Source organism: Larus michahellis, chromosome 6, assembly GCF_964199755.1.
Source record: "Larus michahellis chromosome 6, bLarMic1.1, whole genome shotgun sequence".
NCBI classification, from domain to species: domain Eukaryota; kingdom Metazoa; phylum Chordata; class Aves; order Charadriiformes; family Laridae; genus Larus; species Larus michahellis.
In genome coordinates this window covers 33067336-33082524 of record NC_133901.1, presented here as the reverse complement: position 1 = coordinate 33082524, position 15189 = coordinate 33067336, and the positions used below count along the sequence as shown (strand labels likewise).

Here is a 15189-nt window from a genome sequence, read left to right as displayed (position 1 = left end):
TGATTGTTGTTTGAAAGAGACAGTGATCTCCTAACTTTCTATCAATTTAATTTTAAAAGACTATAATATGGAAGGCGTATCTCCATAGGAAATTCTCCAAGGCTAAGTGTTTCCTGAGACAGGTGTGGTGTTTGGAGGTGTTACCTCTCCTAAGTCAAGGTCTTCCTCCATCTTAAGGAGTTTTCAACACACGGATCCCCGCCCGAAGGGAAGGAGGAGTTTGGTGCTCCAGGTACACTGGCCACTTTCTGACACAGCCAGTAACAAGTGGTTTTTGCGCAAGTGGATGGAGCTGGGATAGGAAGCAGCCATCTCATTTTGGATTGTTGTCTTTCTGACTGATGACTCCAAGGATACGCGGGCAGCTGAAGATGTGCTGCTTGTCTACACAATAATCCTGCTCCTGTTTGCACGGATCTGTGGGTGCTGCTCCTGCCAAAGGTGGTGTCCATGGATGCAGAGGGGCAATTACTGGTGGAGCCTGTCCCACCCTACACAGCTGTGGCAAGGACCTCTCTGTGGGCTCAGCCTGGGAGAGCAGATGGCTGTTCAGAGGGGGAACGGGAGGAGGAAGAGGAAGATGCTGAAAGACTTACAGGCAACAGCATTTTTTCAAGCTTCCCCTACTTACTGGTACCTATTTGTCCCACCATGGCCCAGCAAGAAGTACTTTTGCAACAATTCTGGGTTGAACCCCTCCAGATGTTGGGGTACAGCAGCTTTTCTCATGGCATTAATGCCACCCCGTCAATAAGAGGAGAGCTGGCCAGGGCTCTGTGGTGGTAACTGTGTGCTAAAAAGATTAATCCAGCTTCCCTACTTCATTCCTTCCTTAAAGCAACTTCAGATGGAAGGAGTTCCGTTGCTAGTGTTCCAGAAGGTATTGTTACCATTTTCACTCTTTTGACCTCAGACCTGAACCTCACTTTTCTGTCTCCAATAGGCCTTTCTGGAGCTGGCAAGACAACCATTGGTTTTGCTCTGGAAGAGTACTTGGTCTCTCATGGCATCCCTTGCTATTCCCTGGATGGTGATAATGTTCGTCATGGCTTGAATAAAAACCTGGGTTTCTCTGCTGGGGACCGTGAGGAGAACATCCGCCGCATCGCAGAGGTGGCCAGGCTGTTTGCTGATGCTGGGCTTGTCTGCATCACTAGTTTCATTTCTCCTTTCACAAAGGTAAACTCGCTGCATCATATTCTGCTCTTTTCTGGGCAGCCTTGATCTCATGATTGTTCTTAGGGAAGAGAGATTTATATAGAGCACTCTCTATATGCCATCAGACACTCTTTTTAACTTCTCTATTCTTTTTTTCACTACTGATACAGAGCTACATGCAATCAGTACAAGTTTCTGGAGGGCACTTTGATGTGATCTCTTTGAATATATTCAATACTACAAATTGATTAAAAGTTAAGAGGAGTTTAAAATCTCCTTACAGAGGCTCCTACTATTACAGAATCCTAGAACGGCAGGGGTTGGGAGGGACTTTCGGAGATCATCTAGTCCAACCGCCTGTCAAAGATGGTTCACCTAGAGCAGGATGGACAGGAACGCATCCAGGCGGGTTTTGATTATCTCTAGAGAAGGAGACTCCACAGCCTCTCCAGGCAGCCTGTGCCAGTGCTCTGCCACCCTCAAAGGAAAGAAGTTTTTCCTCATGTTCTGATGGAATTCCCTGTGTTCCAGTTTGTGCCCCCTGTCCTGTCACTGACTACTACTGAAAAGAGTCTGGCCCCATCCTCCTGACGCCCACCCTTTAGATATGGATAAGATCCTCTCTCGGTCTTCTCTTCTACAGCCCCAGGTCTCTCAGCCTTTCCTCATCAGAGAGGTGCTCCAGTCCCTTGGTCATCTTTGTAGCCTTCACTGGACTCTCTCCAGTACTTCCTTGTCCTTCTTGAACCGGGGAGCCCAGAACTGGACGCAGCACTGCAGATGTGGCCTCACCAGGGCAGAGCAGAGGGGGAGGGTGACCTCCCTCAACCTGCTGGCCACGCTTTTTTCAATGTCCCCCAGGAGACCATTGGCCTTCTTGGCCACAAGGGCACATTGCTGCCTCATGGTGTCCACCAGGACTCCCAGGTCTCTTTCCACAGAGCTGCTTTCCAGCAGGTCACCCCCAACCTGTCCTGGTGCAGGGGGTTATTCCTCCCCAGGTGCAGCACCCTACACTTGCCCTTGTTGAATTTCATAAGGTTCCTCTCTGCCCAATCTCCAGCCTGTCCAGGCCTCTCTGTATGGCAGCACAGCCTTCCGGTGTGTCAGCCACCCCTCCCAGCTTTGTGTCACCAGCAAACGTGCTGAGGGGGCACCCTGTGCCCTCACCCAGGTCACTGATGAATATGTTGAACAAGACCGGACCCAGTACTGACCCCTGGGGAACACCGCTAGTTACAGGCCTCCAACTGGACTCTGTGCTGCTGATCAGAACGCTCTGAGCTCTGCCATTCACCCAGTTCGTCACCCACCCCACTGTCCCCTCATCTAACCCACACTTCCTAAGCTTACCTATGAGGATGTTTTGGGAGACAGTGTCAGAAGCCTTGCTGAAGTCGGGGTAGACGACATCCACTGTTCTCCCCTCGTCCACCCAGCCAGTCATGCCATCATAGAAGGCTATCAGGTTGGTCAAGCATGACCAATTATTAACTCGTTAGGAGGCAGAAAAGAGGCATAGAAACAATAGCCTGTCTGTGCTATCGCTACTCTCTTTGAAGAAGTATTGAGTGTGTTTTTATGCTTCCTGAGAATACCAGGTAGCTGCCATTATCAAGCCAGTGCAAGCAGTCCCTTTTTTTGATGTAGGGCAGATAATTTTTCACATTCTAAAGTTCTGCTGTCCTGAAGAAGTCCTGAAGCTGTCCTCGTCCATCAAGAGGAGATCTTCTTGATGTTTCAGATGGAAAGAGCTGAAAACAGATCAAAGTTGTAGATTTTTTTTTTTTTTAAGCATCTTTAAAGAAAAGGGGGGAAGGGAGATGAAAAATCCTTATTAGAATTAGTGTAAATTTAATAAATGTACACCAGAGATGAATTTACCCGTGTGGAATTCCAGGGCATGCCATGTAGTAGGAAGGCACTTGCTGCAATTTGGACACATACGATTTTCCTGTCTTTCTTCTAACAGGATCGTCAAAATGCACGGAAAATTCATGAGGCAGCTGGACTTCCTTTCTTTGAAATCTTTGTAGATGCTCCTCTAAATATTTGTGAAAGCAGAGATGTGAAGGGCCTGTACAAAAAGGCAAGAGCTGGAGAGATCAAAGGTATGGAAGAGCGAGCTCTTATTTTGCCTTTTGCTTTCCAAAGCTTTGGACAGCCTGTTGTTGCAGCTCTGCACGGAGAGGTGGGTTACTAAAGGCTCTTCGTAGCGCACAAGAGTATCCTGTTTTCCTAATTCTGCTGTCACGAGTGTCACTTGCAGTACCCAGTATGGTTGAACGCTGCCTGGTTGTTTGTACAGCTTTGTTGGCTCTAGGGCACCAAGTATTACATTCAATAAATTTATTTTGGGTTTAATTGTCCGTAGGATTCACGGGGATTGACTCAGAGTATGAGAAGCCCAAATCTCCTGAACTAGTGTTGAAAACGAACATTGCATCGGTATCTGAATGTATCCAGCAGGTTGTGGAGCTCCTCCAAGCACAAGTAGGTCATTTTCATGCCAGCTTGTAAACCTGCTGTTGGATACTGAGGTTTTGGTGTGCATTTAAAAACCAGCACGTTACTTAAAATCGCTGTCTGTCTCTCTCTTTCAGAACATTGTGCCCCGTGGCTCAGTTAAGGACGTTCTTGAGCTGTTTGTACCTGAAAATAAACTCCAGAGTGCCCGAGCTGAAGCAGAGACGCTGCCATCCATAGAGATCACTAAGGTATTGCCACGCGTGGATGCTGCGCTGTCCTTCACTCCTTTTTTAGCTGTTCGGAGGGTAGAAGCTTTGACGGGGATGTTGCTAGGGGGGGCTCTGTTCCTCTGATGGCTGTGTCCTTTTGGGGCTGTGGTTTATGGCAAGCTGAAGTGTGGGCCTGATCCTCAGCCATTTTCTGCCGTGTCTCCGCCCTGTGCTGTAGCGAGCCAGGGCCGTCAGTCTCCTCCGTTTGTAGGTACAGCCCCGCAAGCTGTTGTGCTATCAAAGTACATGAGTCTGGCTTAAAAAAAAAAAACCAAACCAACCCTGCCATGGCTTTCTTCCCCTTTATCCATGTCCTGTATTTGGAGCAAAACCAGCGAGAGCGCTGTTGCAGCAGAAGGGAAGGAAAAGCAACCTCTGAGCGTGACCTGGTGACAGGAGTGCCGTTTGGGTTTGTTTTGCAGCTGGATCTGCAGTGGGTGCAGGTGCTGAGCGAAGGCTGGGCCACTCCGCTGACCGGCTTCATGCGCGAGGCGGAGTACTTGCACGTGATCCATTTTGGCACCCTGCTGAATGGTACGAATCCCCACGCTTTGCGTTAACGCTGGCTGGCAAAGCCGCTGCGGGACCTGATGCTTACCCCGCGGTGTCTCGGCAGGCAGCCGCACGGAAAAGCTCAACGCTGGGCCGTGTTGTCCTTCTTTCCTCTCGCGCGTGAAATGCGAGGGCTCGTGAAGGGCCGCAGGGGGCCTGGAAGCCGTGCTCCGAAATGCACCCGGGGGTACGGAAGGTGACAAAGTTCACTGTGCTGTGGCTGGGGCCCTGGCTCGCAGCTTTCGCGTCTTGCCTATCAAACATTCCAGCAGCCATTGTGTAGCTCTTTTCATGCTCGGTTATATCAGGGTAAATAAAGATGCGAACTCAAAGCCAAGTAAGCAGGGAGGCTGCCAGGCTGAGCTCGAGGTGGGAGGAGAAGGCAGCTGTTCCTCGGAAACAGGAGTGGAAACCGTTTTCACTTTTTCTTTTCCTGCTTATCCATTACTGTAACTTGAAATAAATCAGATTTACGTATTCATTAGCAACATGTTAGAGGTGCTTCACCCCTGGAAGAGTCAAAGAGCGTTCAGGCAGTGATTGTCTACAGCTGAGGCCGGGGCGGTAGGTATTTATGTCCGGTTTCTCAGCTGTAGATACCGTCGCTGTGACTTTACAGGCACACAGGGCTCTCACTTTGGGTTTTGTAGACCCGCTAGCGATTTCTGGCCTTGGGGATTTGGGGTCTTGGTGAGCGAGTCCCTTTGAGCCTTGCCCTTCTGCACAGGGCAGGGACTGCTGTTATTAGGGTTTGGGCACTGTGCAGCAGCTGCAAAGCTGAGGACTGCTCTCTTTGGGCTGGAGGAGTGTCTGTGTGGGGCCTTCTGCTTTCAGACACATCGTAGCCTTTTACATCCCACCTAGTGTGTAAACAGTGTTCAAAAGCACATGTCCTCGTTATCAGACCCTGATCTGCAGTGTTTGAGCTGCCTGTTGTGCCTGAGGAGGTTGCAGAGGTGCTCCGTACTGACCGTGTTGCTCCAGAGCTCTGCACTTAGCGCTGGAGGCTCGTCTCATAGAGCATCTGGTTTTGGGGCATCACTGAGCACAGCTCCTCTGGGGTCCACAGGCATATGGTCAGGATTTTTAGAGCTCCGCAGGGTCAAGGACAAAGCCCAGGACACTTGCTTTTAGCGGGGGATGAACTCTCCAGAGCCAAGGTCTTTGCAGTAGAGGGCATCAACGTCAGTCCCCAGTCTACCTTGTCTCCACAGAGGTCTCCAGACTCAACGTCTTGAGTGTTCAGGCCCACAGGGTGACATCTGGGCAGGAAGGAGAACATCCCCGGTTTGCTCGGATGAGCTTTAGGAAATAGCGGAGGGTTTCCATCTCGTGGTGCCGAGGCCAGAGTGCATGTTGTCAAAGAGAGGTTTGAGGCTGGTCTTTCCAGAGTCATCGGTCCAGCCCTTTTGCTCTGCGGTGCAGGTGATGTTTTTGGCAGCTCTAGCTGTGCCTGGAAGGGCGGCGATCCATTTTGGTGGACTTACGCAAGTTAGCGCTCTGCCAGCTCGGACTTCGAGCAGTACGTCCCACCTTAATACTACCAGCGGTTGGGTGGTTGATGTGCTTTGTGTAGGGGCACGATGGCCACCGTGAAAAAAGGTTGATCTACCCGCGGTAAGGGCAGCAGGAGTGCTGCAGGATCTCCAGCGCTCTGCCCTCTGCACCACCCACGCGTGCCTCTGCCGGGGCTGGGTCCCAGCCAGCGCGACCCTCACCCACCCACTGGTGAGCACTGGAGATGCTGGGGCAGTGCCGTGGAGGACTGCAGCCACCACGGCAGCAGGCGCCCGGCCTGCCCTTAGGCGGTGCTTGCCAGAGGTTTTAAATGAGCGGCTTTGTTTCTTGAAGTGGCTACTGTAACTGATGCCTGTGAGTGTTAATTATCTTAATTGTGTTTGTATTCTCCCAGGAAGGAATCCCTCTGTAGCCGGTATGTATATAACTGTTCCCTAGGTTGTACGGAAATTACTGCAATTAGACTTTTTGTCTTATAATTTTTAAGATTTAAAAAAAAAAATTAAAAAATAAATTATTAAGACCAGACACGACTGCAGCCTGTTTATGATTCAGCCAGTTATAAAGTGGCGTGAAGCACCCTGTGTCCTACCAACCGGTCTGCACAAAAATCCCTGTCGTGTAATTTTGTAATTACCTTCACTGGAGTGATTTTTTTTCTTTTTTTTTTTTCTTTTTTTTTAAAAAAAAAACAACTCTGCGTCTTGGGTTTGCAAATAGACTGTGGAGATCCTCAGCTTCAGCATCATTTGTTGGTTTCATAATCCAGCTTTTTCCACGATGACTTTATTGACTGATCACCATTGAATATAATTTAAATGTATGAAGTTGATGTTGATTGGATTCCATGTGACTACAGTTATGATTATTCATGAACGTGCTTGAAAATTGCTGTCTGGCAGACGGATGATACCTAGTCGTAAATTAAAAGGAAATGCAAACATTTTTCATAAAGATTTTTTAAAAAAAATCTACATTGTAGTCAAAATCCTCAAATTAAGACTCTCAAGGGTCCGAAATTATTTCAGTCAGATGAGAACAAATTGAATCAGTGATTTGCTCCTTCTTGTTTGTGAATGGAAACCCATGGGAGAGACAAATTCATCTGTGTTAGCACTGGGATATCGAAGGAGAAATGGGAGGACCTTAGTGGAGTTGGGGATGAAACCAACGTGACTTCAAGGTGTTTATAGACAACACTGGAATTAGAAACTACCCATGCAAACGTAGACTTGCTGTATGCACACAGAAGTAGATTAAAAAGGGATTCTGCAGAGACAGAAAGGAAGAGGAGCGGCAGTATAGAGACAAGAAACAAAGCAAAGCGTGATGGTGTTTTCCCTGTTGGAAGAGGCAGGTCAGGAGGTGTGCGGAGAGTGAGATGCCCCGGGGAACACCAAGCTGGAGCTCTCTTAATAGAGGTTGTTGTCCTGGCGGAGGAGGTAGGGGTTATAATCCAGGGTTGCATTTTCCGAGTACGTTTAGATTTTTCAAGGAGACTTTACAACAGGCGACTGGAGAAGAACCAAAACCTTTCCAGGGAGATAGAGTCCAGAAAGTAATGAAATGCTCCAGGTGTTTTTGAGACATCTCTGGTCCAAAGATAAGGAGCTTTTGTGTTCCACTAACATCATTATTTATTAGCAGTGCAGAAAAAAATGGGGCAGTGAATAGAGTTACATCGCTGATGGTGAGTCCCCGATCTAGTCCCAGAAAATCTGGCTCTTCAAAGGGGGAGTGTGTGCCTCTGAAAACCTCTGTTTGCTCGGTGCCCAAGACCAGTGTCTGAGGCTGGAGTACATTAAAATCCTCCCCCTCCTCTTGCCAGACGGCTTTGTCAACCTGAGCATCCCCATCGTGCTGCCCATCTCCACGGAGGACAAGGAGCGGCTGGAGGGCTGCCAGGCACTGGCGCTCAGCTACGGGGGGCGGCGGGTGGCCATCCTGAAGAGCCCCGAGTACTTCGAGCACAGGAAGGAGGAGCGCTGCGCCCGCACCTGGGGCACCACCTGCGCGAAGCACCCCCACGTCAAAGTAGGTTTGTCCCTTTGCTGCTCTGGGAAACCTGGCCAGGATGGGAAATGCAGGCGGGCGCTGGAGAACTGACCCTTCCCAAGGTTTTGAGGGCTGTGGGTGTCCTGTCTGCTCTCCAAGCCCAGCTCCTCGCTGGGAACCGTCGCATCCCGAGCAGGCGGGACTGAATTTTTAGGCTCGTGAGTTAATGCTGCGCTTAGCAAGAGCGTCAGATGACAAGCACAAGGTGACAGGGAAAATGAGCGTGCTGCTGAGGAGCTGCTCCGTTCTTTCACTCATGGTCGCTGGTGTGCCTACATCCAACCCTTTTTAGCACAACCACCAGCTTAGCCCCCAGAGTTTTCCTGTGCTTGGAGGGTGACGATCTCAGTGGTGCTACCAAATGCTAATGCTGCAGATCGCAGACTCGTGCTGCTCCTTTTAGCTACGTTTCCCTTCTCAGTTTGGCTGTTTCGTACAGGCAGCCAACAAGGGTGTTATATTTTTACAGCTTATCTCTTCCCGCTTACTCTCTGGCAGTACAAAGAACATCATCCCTCGGAAAGGGAGAGCTCCAAGTTACACCCAGTGACTTGAGCGGCCCGCTTAAAAAGGCTAAAGCCACGTTAATTCTCTTCCCCTACCATTAAATAAATCATTTAATTATTCATGTTGCAACGGGCTTATTCCTCCTGCATATTCCCAGGAGGAAGGGGCAAAGAGTGAAGTGGAGGAAGGTCTTGTGCTACGATTGGTAAACCCCCCCGGCTGCCAGAGAGGAGTCCAGCACCCAGCTGGGCGCAGGGGTAGGGGCTCGGTGGCTGATGCCTCGCTCCATGGGGTTGTGCTGCTCGTGACGTTCAGTTTATGGGGTCACGGTAAGAACGTATTCCCCCTGCAGTGTGCTGAACGGGGAGGGGAGATCACCCTACAGGCAGAGTCAAGCCTAACGCTTTTCAAAGGAGACTGTGGAAGGGAAAAGGAGATATTTTGCTGTCCCCTCCGTAACGCGGATGTGCGTAATTCACAGATGGTGATGGAGAGCGGAGACTGGCTGGTTGGCGGAGACCTCCTCGTGCTGGAGAGGATCAAATGGAACGACGGGCTGGACCAGTACCGCCTGACACCACTTGCTCTCAAGCAGAAGTTCAGAGAAATGAACGCTGGTGAGTGGCCTGGGTTGGCACTGGTGACGTGGCTCTCCTTGCCCTACATGGCACCAGGAGATTCCTGGGATCTGTGATTACTTGCCCACAAGTTCACAGCACTTGCCAGATTGCTTCCGTATGCTTCCAAAAGCATTCCAAAGCCCCGTTGTTCAGGTGGGGCAAGCAGTAAGAGGGATGCGGGGCACGGCACAAAAAGCGGCACGGAGTCTCCTTGCTTAAGGACGGTGCTCGTGGTGGGCTGCGTCCTCAATGGGCATCTCTGAGCACCGGACTGGAAAGTATGGAGCATCCTGCTGGTGTCCTCCCTAGCAGATCAGAGCCTCCCTTTCTGCACCCTGGGCATTTAAAGCCCTGTGCTGATGTGCTTGGCCTTCCCGCATGGTGGACAGGTCAGGCGTCTTCCCCCAGGTGCCTGTCCCAGCAGGCTGGCAGGCATCGGACACCTACCCTCACTTCGAGGAGAGAGCGTTGGCCTTCCCGAAGGTGCCATCGAGCTTGGAGAGGTGACAGGTCACTTATGAAGTCAGGGAACTCAGTGCAGGTGTCCAGTGGCATCTAAAAACGTTGTAGTAGAGCCGATGGGACTGAAATCAGCCCCAAAGGAAGGATGTGCAAAGAAAATAAACTTACCAGAGCGATGAAGAGGCACTGTACGTGCGTGAAACACTCATCATTCAAGGCCTTGCTCAGGTGAAGATAGGACACGTATCTTATGATGTACGTGTCTTATGACTGTGCTGAAACATATAGCGTGCAAATGAAGTCTGATGGCCAGTGCAAGCCCGTGACCCTCTGAATCTTTCCATTTTAGATGCTGTCTTTGCATTTCAGCTGCGCAACCCCGTGCACAACGGGCACGCCCTGCTCATGCAGGACACGCGGCGCCAGCTTTTAGAGAGAGGTTACAAAAACCCTGTGCTTCTCCTGCACCCTCTGGGAGGATGGACCAAAGATGACGATGTCCCACTGGAGTGGCGGATGAAACAGCATGCAGCGGTGCTGGAGGAGCAAGTCCTGGACCCCAAGTCAACCATCGTTGCCATTTTCCCCTCTCCCATGCTCTACGCTGGGCCCACAGAGGTAACGTAGCCGTCGGCTGCTCACCACGACAAGGCGCGAAGCCTGTCCGTGGGGTGCCAGCTGCCAGGCTGCCCCCGCAGCTCCAGAAAGCCATGGGGAAGGGAGTCAGTAGCCTCACTACCAGCCCTCCATGGTTCTCTTGCAGCTGGCTGCGGCAGCTGTCTCCCAGCAGAGCCCGGCTCCGTGGGCTCCTGTGCTTTCACAAGCTGTGTGGAGGGCTGGGGGAGAAGGGGGCTAGAAACAGACTTTACCGCTGTGACCTTTTTCTCTGTTGGGCAGGGACGCTGATTTGTTTTCCCTTAGTGGTTTCCCTTCTGTCCCTAAACCGGTGGGATGAAACAAGTAGACACTAAACCTACCCTGAAGGAGGAAGGAGAGGGATGCACAGGCAGCCTTTGCCTGTGCGGGACTCGAGGGCTGGTGGGCACCGTCTTCGCACGTTCAAAAGGCAAACCTCCATTTGCTGCCGAATTGGAGCAAGGCCAGTTCCCATCCCCCGGTGTTTCCCTTGAAATACACATCCAGAGGAGAACTGTGGTGTTGCATCAGGTCCAAGCAGTGGAAGACAAGTCTGTCTGGCCTGATCGCTATGAGAAACTGCAGCAAGGCTACTGACGCATCTCCTTCCTTCCGTCCTTCCTTCCGTCCTTCCTGCGTGTGGATCGCCAGGATCTCTTTTGCGGCCCAGGGGGGGCAGCTCAGTTGCTGCTCAGCCCTCAGCCAGCACTCCTTGCATCTCTCCTGTGCAGGTGCAGTGGCACTGCCGAGCTCGCATGATTGCCGGGGCCAATTTCTACATCGTGGGGCGCGACCCTGCGGGCATGCCGCACCCTGAGACCAAGAAGGACCTCTACGAGCCCACACAGGGAGGGAAGGTCCTCAGCATGGCACCGGGCCTGACCTCGGTGGAGATCATCCCCTTCCGGGTGGCTGCTTACAATAAACTGAAAAAGGCCATGGATTTTTATGACCCTAAAAGGTAACACAGCAGCGTTGCCGTTTCTTCAGCCTACACAGCGCGTGCGGTTTGCGATGGCGTCTGGCTCGCAGCTCGCCAGGGGAGAGGGAAAAGCAGTCGTCATTCCTCTTAAGGAGAGGAACGGGGGAAGAACCCGTGAAAGCCACCGGCTTTCCCCTCCAAGAGCTGACACCAGGTCAAGGATGGGTCGTGTGAAACTAAAGATGCACCTTTGTAAGCCACCAGGGAGGATAAGAAACATGGTTTGGGGACTTAGTGGCAGTAGGAATACAGCCTCTCGCAGCTGGAGAAGTGCGTTACATACAACTCCAGCTCCTCAAAAGAGCAACCCTGTTGCAGCTTCACTCTCGGCTTTGGGATCGGCAGCGCACAGACGGGTGCTGACGGTGCCAGGTGGTTTCCAACTGCGCACTTGTCACGGCAGAAGAGCTGCGCTGGGGACGACTCGGGGGTCCAGTTGTGCTGATTTCACCCATCTCTGTTTTGCCGCAGGCACGATGATTTCGACTTCATCTCAGGAACGCGTATGAGGAAGCTTGCTCGTGAAGGTGAAAACCCACCAGACGGCTTCATGGCCCCCAAAGCCTGGAAAGTCCTAACCGACTACTACCAGTCCCTGGAAAAAAAGAATTAACGCTACTCCTCCTCCCTAGAAATACTTGTATTAAGAGTGAGCAATGATTAATTGATTCCCTATGACACAGATCAGTTACTTGGCATTTCCAATGCTTTGACTGTAGGACCGCCTCGGTCAGGGTGTTTTTTACTAATCAGAAATACTTTGAGCCTGGTCCTTCTCCCCTTGAAGCTGCCGGGAGCGTCCCCGTGGAGCTGGGAAGGCAGCAGTCCCTTCGCTCCTGGCCCAGCGCAGCCTCTGGATGGGCCAGACGGATCATTTTGGTGCTGCCAGGGCTGGGACCTCGGCACCGGGATAAAAATGGGGTAAAAATGAAGCGCCTTTCCGCTGCCCCTCGCCCAGCACTGCCCGGAGAGGCAGGAGCAGCCGCTGAAGCCAGGAGGGGTTGCTGCTGCTGGGGTGGGAGAGGAATACCAGGCACCCTATCCGATCCAGTCGCTGCCTTCCAGGTTGTGCCTTAGACGATTTTTTGCTAACAAACAGCAGGATTTTTTTAATGCCCTTTTTTAAAAAGGATTTTTTTTTTTTTTTCTAATCAACGTTGCCCATCACCAGTTCCTTGCGGCTGAGGCGACTGCTCACTGTTCTTGCTTGCTTCCTCCTGCTCGATCCCTCCGGTCAAAACAAAACCTGGGCTGAGCGTCACCGGTGCTCCCAGTTCAGCTTTCCATGGGGACTCTGCTGCCACGATCCCTGCGCTCACAGCCGGGTGGGCCCACGGCAGGGCAGGAAGCTGTCCTGGGAGACACTGTAAAGCCCGGGAAAGGCTTTTTCTCCGAGAAAGCTCGGGACAGCAAGCAAAAACTGGGCATGCTGCTTCCGTGCTTTCATGGGTATCCTCCCACCTGGCAGGATCAGATCCCCCTTTTCCTCTGCCCACGCTCTTCCCAGCCAAAAGGCGAATTAAAGACAAACCAGCAAAATCGCAGCGTGAGGTGGGTCTGAGCAGCTGTACCCGGGAAATCAGGCGAGAGGTGGCTCAAGCACGTGCCCTCATCTGTACCCGTAGCCCTGCGTAGCTACAGGGGACCTGATTTTCCTTTGTATCTGGTGTCTTTGCATCTGATTTTACTCTGTAGCTGCGGGATGGCGATGCTGGACCTGGCTGGCGGATGGCAGAGAAGCCCTTGGGTCCCCCCAGCCATGTTGGGGGTGCCATTGTGCGAGGGGTGATGGGGCCGAGCCGAGGGCCGGTGGCTGCTGCTGCTCCTGCCTCTGGCTGGTGGAAAGTTACCGCAGACCTTATCTTCTTTTTTCCAACCCCCCAACATGGACTTTGCCGCTGTGCGTGAGGCTTGTCCGCTGACTGGCAGCTCCTGCGGTGACCTCGGCTGGGGCTGAGCAGCGTGACTCGATGCCGGCGCTTTACCTGGCCCGTCTGCGTCTCGCCCCGAGCGCGTCCTGCTGGCACCGGTGCGTGTCTCGATGGTGGCTGAGGTTTGAGCACGACGCCCTGCGCGGCGGGGGCCCCCTCGGCATCCTGCCTGCAGCCAGCGGAGGCTTTCCCAGGGAAAGGGGCTGATCCCGCAGCCCCGCTGTGCCGGCAGCCAGGAGCCACGCTCAGGCGTGAGGTTTTTTTTTGGGGGGGGAGAAACAACTGTGCACTTGTCAGTTATTGCAGCGGCCGGACTTGATGGTGTTTGTACTCGTCCTTTTTAGTAGACGCCCCAGGACCAGTCAGAATGTGTTTCAAATGAAATGGAAATCGCGTTCTACTCTTCTTCTGCTTCAGTTTTAATTACAAACGGATCTGCGGCTCAGTAAAAACAATCGCGCTTCGGCTTGTAACTTGTAGAGCTACATCACACGCTACAACTGCGTTTGCTGTGGCCGTGGTGTAGGGTCCAAGGCTATGGATGCCATTGGGAATACTCTTGGGAAAAGTTTTTTTTCTTTCATTTGTCAACTGGTTTTTTTTTGGTTGGTTTTTTTTTTTTTTTTTGTAATTTCTTTTTAAGTATTTGGAGAAAAAAAAAGCCCAAAGCTGTGTCATACCTCCAGAAAAATGCTGCAATGCCCATGGCAGAAGCAGAAAGCACACTCGCACCCGTGCCTTTTACACTGGGGCCCTCTGGCAGGGACCTGGAAGAGAAGAGCAATACTCCCATTTCTGATTGCGATATTTGTCATTTTTTAAGTAGGGAAATAGTGCCGTTGCCACTCATCTTTCTTAGAATAATCGAATGGTTAACCCCCGCCCTTCCCCCCCCGCAGTAAATCCAAATGGTTACAGCAAAACACAAATGTTGTATTATCCTTTTAAAATAGTGTAGTGTACTGATTACCTCTGATTAAAATAGAGTATGTGAACTAGGTTTGTTTTTTATAGTGTATTTATTAAAGACATGAGACTGGAATTTGTACCTCACCTGATGCATCTCATGATTGAATATATTCTGAACTTGATACTCTGCTACGAAACACTCACTTTTAGTACAAATAAATATTTATACGTGCAACTGATTCTCACTTTGCAATTTTTTTGCGGGGGGAAATTACAACCAGGTGGTTCAGCTGGGGCCGCAGCAGGGCTGTAGTGGTCGGACTCTCCCCCGGGCTCCTCACTCCAGGTGTGTGTCCCCGGTGCGTCGGGCAGGGCGATGCTGGACCATCCCGCAGCGCTGGGCTCAGAAACCTCAACTAATTCCCCTTTTTGCTGTCCAAGTAGCCTTGTGCGGAACAAGTCGCGCTTGACAGCGCCGTTCCTCCTGCCCTGCATTCCCGCCCCGTTTAACCGGCACTTAAGCACCTTCTCGCTGCTAAAACCCTGCAGAAATAAGGGATGACGCTGCAGCCCTTGATGCATCCCACCTTCCCAAGGGACCCGCTGTAAACGGGCACCCCACTCATCCAGCACCGTGTCCCCCCCCCAACCCTGCAGCACCCTGGGCTTCACCCTCCACCACCCCAACCCCGGGGCACCCAAGCACCAGCCAGGGAGAAGACGCCCTTGCCCAAACCAGTCTCAAAAAAAGTAAGGGGTGGGAAAAAAAACCACCCAAACCCCCAAAAAGCTGTTATTTACAGAATTCAAATCCTGGTCAATGTTACAGAAAACAGATCAACAAAAAACACGGACCAAACAAACACCACATTTATTTACCTGGTCCTTAAGACCTACGCCAAAGGTTTCTGTTTGTGCTGCAGCATTGGCCTGGCAAAACCGGCCGCTTTACAGCTCGGGGACAATTTGGGTACGGTCTGTACCGTACACACGGGTGACTGCTATGGCTGAAAGGGTCCCAAACACCTAATTTGCCTGCTGGGAATGTCTGTGCCTCTTCCGGCCAGAGGTTCGACCTTTAAACTCCCCAGAAAGACCCGTTTCCTTGTACAAAACTTCAT

At 51.5% G+C, this 15189-nt stretch overlaps 1 protein-coding gene across 1 annotated transcript in view; it reads left to right on the top strand.

The window, feature by feature from the left end:
- PAPSS2 (3'-phosphoadenosine 5'-phosphosulfate synthase 2) overlaps window positions 1-14307 on the top strand; it is a 31612-nt gene extending 17305 nt beyond the window's left edge. The window contains exons 3-12 of the mRNA XM_074592601.1: window positions 944-1179; window positions 3131-3269; window positions 3533-3651; window positions 3762-3875; window positions 4319-4430; window positions 7795-8000; window positions 9010-9145; window positions 9960-10228; window positions 10978-11207; window positions 11700-14307. Coding sequence (XP_074448702.1) covers window positions 944-1179; window positions 3131-3269; window positions 3533-3651; window positions 3762-3875; window positions 4319-4430; window positions 7795-8000; window positions 9010-9145; window positions 9960-10228; window positions 10978-11207; window positions 11700-11841 — 1703 coding nt within the window. The 3' untranslated portion in view covers window positions 11842-14307. The remainder of the gene's footprint in view (window positions 1-943; window positions 1180-3130; window positions 3270-3532; window positions 3652-3761; window positions 3876-4318; window positions 4431-7794; window positions 8001-9009; window positions 9146-9959; window positions 10229-10977; window positions 11208-11699) is intronic.
- The last annotated feature ends 882 nt before the right edge of the window (window positions 14308-15189 follow it).